Source organism: Sinocyclocheilus grahami, unplaced genomic scaffold (assembly GCF_001515645.1).
Source record: "Sinocyclocheilus grahami isolate Dianchi unplaced genomic scaffold, SAMN03320097.WGS_v1.1 scaffold176.1, whole genome shotgun sequence".
NCBI lineage: Eukaryota > Metazoa > Chordata > Actinopteri > Cypriniformes > Cyprinidae > Sinocyclocheilus > Sinocyclocheilus grahami.
Genome location: NW_015505355.1, coordinates 134,916 through 139,915, shown reverse-complemented (window position 1 = coordinate 139,915; position 5,000 = coordinate 134,916). Strand labels below are relative to the sequence as shown.

At 36.6% G+C, this 5,000-nt stretch overlaps 1 protein-coding gene and 1 long non-coding RNA gene across 3 annotated transcripts in view; both read left to right on the top strand.

Moving 5' to 3' along the window:
- The window catches only part of LOC107593741 (amyloid beta A4 protein-like), a 32,244-nt gene extending 28,393 nt beyond the window's left edge, over positions 1 to 3,851 (top strand). For both annotated transcript variants that reach the window (XM_016283599.1, XM_016283598.1), the window contains 3 exons: positions 213 to 295; positions 1,547 to 1,693; positions 1,805 to 3,851. In XM_016283599.1, coding sequence (XP_016139085.1) covers positions 213 to 295; positions 1,547 to 1,693; positions 1,805 to 1,906 — 332 coding nt within the window. In that variant the 3' untranslated portion in view covers positions 1,907 to 3,851. The remainder of the gene's footprint in view (positions 1 to 212; positions 296 to 1,546; positions 1,694 to 1,804) is intronic.
- A 489-nt stretch (positions 3,852 to 4,340) lies between these two features.
- The window catches only part of LOC107593739 (uncharacterized), an 11,358-nt gene continuing 10,698 nt past the window's right edge, over positions 4,341 to 5,000 (top strand). The window contains exon 1 of the long non-coding RNA XR_001610113.1: positions 4,341 to 4,551. This is a non-coding gene — a long non-coding RNA (uncharacterized lncRNA). The remainder of the gene's footprint in view (positions 4,552 to 5,000) is intronic.

The window sequence follows — 5,000 nt, the reverse complement described above, 5'->3', positions numbered from 1 at the left end:
AAAAGTTTGTGTAAAGTAGTAATAAATCTAATAATCACCCCAGCAAAAGCATGCATGTGTAGATGGGCTGATGTAGAAATCATATTCAGAATGTAGAGCTGAAACAGAAGTGCATGTAAACGGTCAATTCCAGCTGCATGAGTTGAAAACGTTTCAAAACCAAAACACTTGTATTTCCAGTATTTAATATCGTTTCTGTGTTTGTCGTTCAGTGTCTGGACTGAAGCCTGACGATGTTCCTGAGCTGCGGATGGAAGCTGAAGAGAGACACAGTGAAGTTTACCACCAGAAACTGGTACATTTACATATTAGGGCTGAAATATGTCAACCATAATACCTAATCAAAACAAAACAAAAGAAATGTTTTGATTGATCATAGACTTTATTATAAAAACTTTTAAGGCTATCAAAAAAATGAATATGAAATGGTTAAAAAAATTAAAAGATCAATATGAAACTATAGCCACCAGTAGGTGGCAGCAACTCACTGTATTAATGAGCGAGTCATTGAATTATTCACGCAACCGATTTGTTCAGACAGCTGATTCATTCAGAAATGAAGCAAGTGAATGAATGAATCACTGAATCATAGACTCACTCCATTTTTAAAACAGCTGATTCATTCAGAAATTAAGCAAGTGAATGAATGAATCACTGAATCATAGACTCACTCCATTTTTAAAACAGCTGATTCATTCAGAAATGAAGCAAGTGACTGTCTTTATGAATGAATCACTGAATCATTGACTCACTCCATTTGTTCAAACAGCTGATTCATTCCTAAACAAAGCAAGTGAATGAATTAATCACTGAATCATTGACTCACTTGATTTGTTCAAACTGCTGATTCATTCCTAAACAAAGCAAGTGAATGAATGAATCACTGAATCATTGACTCACTCGATTAGTTCAAACTGCTGATTCATTCCTAAACGAAGCAAGTGAATGAATGAATCACTGAATCATTGACTCACTCGATTTGTTCAAACTGCTGATTCATTCCTAAACAAAGCATGTGAATGAATGAATCACTGAATCATTGACTCACTCCATTTTTAAAATAGCTGATTCATTCAGAAACGAAGCAAGTGACTGTCTTCATGAATGAGTCACTGAATCATTGACTCACTCGATTCATTTAAAAATGTGGATTCATTCAGTAACAGATGACTGCTGTGTGTCGATCAGAGACTCAACAGTTCAGCTGTGACTTTGATTGGAAAAAATTTTGACAATTCTGACAATATTGCTTAATATGAACTTTTGAACAGTTGTATAAAATCAGTATCACATTAGCAATGGTGCAGATGTTGGGGAAAGCAGCACTCTTGCTGGTGTGATATTGCTGAACTGTATCATATGATCTAAATATGTAAATTTTTGCCTCGTATCTTGAATTTTAGGCTCATATAACTGCATTCTAATAGGCTTCATTTCACAGTCAGTCGTCCTGCATTTTTAGCATTTTATGACGCAGCACGTCTCTGATGAGAGTTCAGCCCGTGTGACTGTAATCTCATGTTTGTCTTTTGTTTCTGGTGTTCAGGTTTTCTTCGCCGAGGACGTGAGCTCCAATAAGGGAGCTATTATTGGCCTGATGGTCGGAGGTGTTGTCATAGCAACCATCATCGTCATCACCCTGGTGATGCTGAGGAAGAAGCAGTACACATCCATCCACCACGGAATCATTGAGGTCAGTCGGTGCACACATGTGTGTTCGTTGATTCATCCCGTGACATGATGCATATGAATCAAATGAGTAAAAATAGTGATTCATTTGAAGTCCGAATCATTTGTCTCTCAGGTGGATGCTGCTGTGACCCCGGAGGAACGTCACCTGTCTAAGATGCAGCAGAACGGCTATGAAAACCCCACCTACAAGTTCTTCGAACTAATGCACAACTGATGGTGTGAGGCTCCTCTTCCTCCCTGTTTCTCCTCCTCTTCCTCCTCACCTCTGCAGACGGTGCAGGAGACACCAGCCCGACCTCACCGCTCATTAACATCTCGCTTCCTATTGGCCACTTCACATGACTGTCAATCAAACATGACTTCCCATTGGCTGGACGAATATGAACTCGGTCAGTTTCAAGTTATTGAAGATGCTGTTTCAATCTGAATGCACAATTCAGATTGAACATATAATTCGGATTTAGTTTTAAATTCACTGCAGATTGTAAAACTGGGCTGGACGAGCATGAACATGACTTTAATGCTGTTGGGGTCAGTTTCAAGTTCAATTCAGTTTAAATTGAACATATGAATTTGATTCACATCAAATTCAATGCACGGTTCTGAATTCACTCCAGATTTTCAACTATAAAATTCTGTTGGCTGGACGAACATCAGCTTTATCAGATGGGGTCCGTTTCAAGTATTCAAATTCAAATCACTCATACTGTAGAACTGAATTCATAATTTCAAATCACAAATCAAATTGATTGCATAATTTGAATTCAATTCAAATCACAAATTGAATTAAACAAAATTGAATCGAATTTAATGCATAAATCAAATTCAGTTCAATTCACAAATTAAAATTCAGATTCTCCTAAATTAACCACCTAAATCAAAATCTGATCAAGGGCCAATTTAGTTCAGTTTAAATTAAACATATGAAGTTTGAAAATATATATTTTTAATTTGATTCACATCAAATTCAATCCACAGTTGTGAATTCACTCCAGAACTATGACTTCTCATTGGCTGGACAAACATGAGTTCAGATTTTTTTTTTCAGAGTTCATCACAAATCAGATTGAGTGCATAATTCAAATGTAGTTTTAAATTCACTCCTGTTTTCAACTATGCCATGCAACTGTCTGGACCAACATGAACATGATGAGATTAATGCTTTTCGGGTCAGTGTCAAGTTTACATTGAACACATAATTCAAATTCACTTTGAAAATTCAGTTTTAAATGTGATTGCAAATCAAATTCAATGCACAGTTCTAGATTTTAACTCCAGGTGTCTGCCGGACAAACATGAAGATGATCAGATTAATGCTGTCGGGGTCAGTTTCAAGTTCAGTTTTAGTTTCAAACCAAGTTTCACTCCAGATTTGATTAACTGTGACTGGTTTATGTTGTTAAGATCAGTTTCGAGTTCAGTTTAAATTGAACGCAAAGTTTGAGAATTCTGTGATCCACATCAAATGCAATGCACAGTTCTGAATTCACTCCAGATTTTTTGTATCTAATGAAATCAGTTTGATCTCATCATTCCCTAAACTTTCTGAATCTGATCTGTTGACTGACCGTATCGAGTTGGGTTTTGTGTCGCTGCACCGTCTGCTCTCGCACTACTAACCAAGTGAAACACTGGGATATCTGAGGATGATTGTCTGATTCTTCCTCCTCTTCATCGCACACTGACTGCAGCTGCGCTGTGTTTGGTGACGCATTAAACCCGTCAGAGATTATTCTGGTAATCAATGTCCTTCTGAATGAGATCTTCAAAACGTTTGATCGTTTCTGGTGATAATTTTAAAAAGTGATAATTTTAAAAAGAAACAATTTTTTTTAGTTGTCGATATTTAAGTAATGCAAAAGAAGAAAGGCTAGTTGTAACTACGTAGTGCATGATAGAAAAAATGACGAGGAAACTCTTCTGCTATTTGGATCTCGGTGTTTTCTCACGTAGAGGCGTTTTAGCAGGATTAAACAGTAACTTGTGAAAATGTGATTTGAGTTGCACAAAAAATGACTCAATTTGCTTCTAATAGAACTTAAACTGATTTAAATGCTTTGATTTCAAGATCTGGTTGTTTTTTAAATCCAGCTGAGATCCTGTCGATGTACATTTACTGTCTTTAATGTTTTTTTCGTCCTATGCATTTCAGAGATTTATTTACTTCTTCCTTATCTTTCATTTGATTCTCCTTTGGACTCGTGGTTGAATGTGATTTTTAAGCGTGTTTTCGGGGGTGGGACTGTTTGTGTGTTTCTATCCAGTCAGTTTGTTGTTCTTAGATCACTCTTCGTCTGTCTCTTCATCTCTCGTGTTACGCAGCAGTCTCAGTTTTCAGTGCGGAGCTGCAGAAACTGATGCGGTGATCTGAGAGAAGAAGAAAAAACAGCTTTGTCTCGCTGCAAAATCAAAAGAAAAAGATTTTGCATTGCATTATTATTTTTTGCCATTACTGTAAATGCAGGAAAATTTATTTAAATTGTGCAGTTGTAAGTATTTATCATGATTGTATTGAATGTTATTAATGAATGCCGAGTTATAATTTTTTTTTTTATAATTTCCATTCATTGCTGCATTACAGTAATGCAGATTTGTGGTTAAATGTGCTTAATTTACATGCAAATAATGTGGCAATGCAAAAAAAAAAATCTTCATGCAAAATATTATTATTATTTCAATTTTTTTTCTTTTGATTTTGAGGTGAAATATGAGCTGGAGGAGATGCACTGAGCATCTCGTCTGTCTCCTGTAGTGTTTCTGTATGTCACTCGCACACGTGTTTTTGTTGTAGTCAGTTTTAGAAAGCGTCTCATGAATGATAATGAGAATAAACTGATGGTTATTATTGTGTGACCAATCGTTTACAGGATCTCCCTCATGTTTTCAGATCCGTGAGGAATCCTGGGTAATTCTCAGCGTGTGTTGCTGTGGTTTGATCAGATCTGAGGTGGTTAGATTAAGATGATGGTGATGAGGTTCTTTCAGTGGCATTTTTCTGTGTATCATTTGCTTTGACTGGAAATAAACTGCGCTTTCTACACTGTATTCCATAAATAAAGTTTTGAATGTACATACAGACTTGTTTTGTCATGGCTCTTTTGTATAATAATTTATGCATTTAGCAGATGCTTTTATCCAAAGCGACATACAGTGCATTCAGGCTATACAGTTTATTCCAGTATGTGTATTCCCTGGGGATCGAACCCATGACCTTTTGCGCTGCTAACACAATGCTGTACTACTGAGAGACACTCACTCACTCACACACACACACACACTCACTCACTCACTCACACACACACTCACTC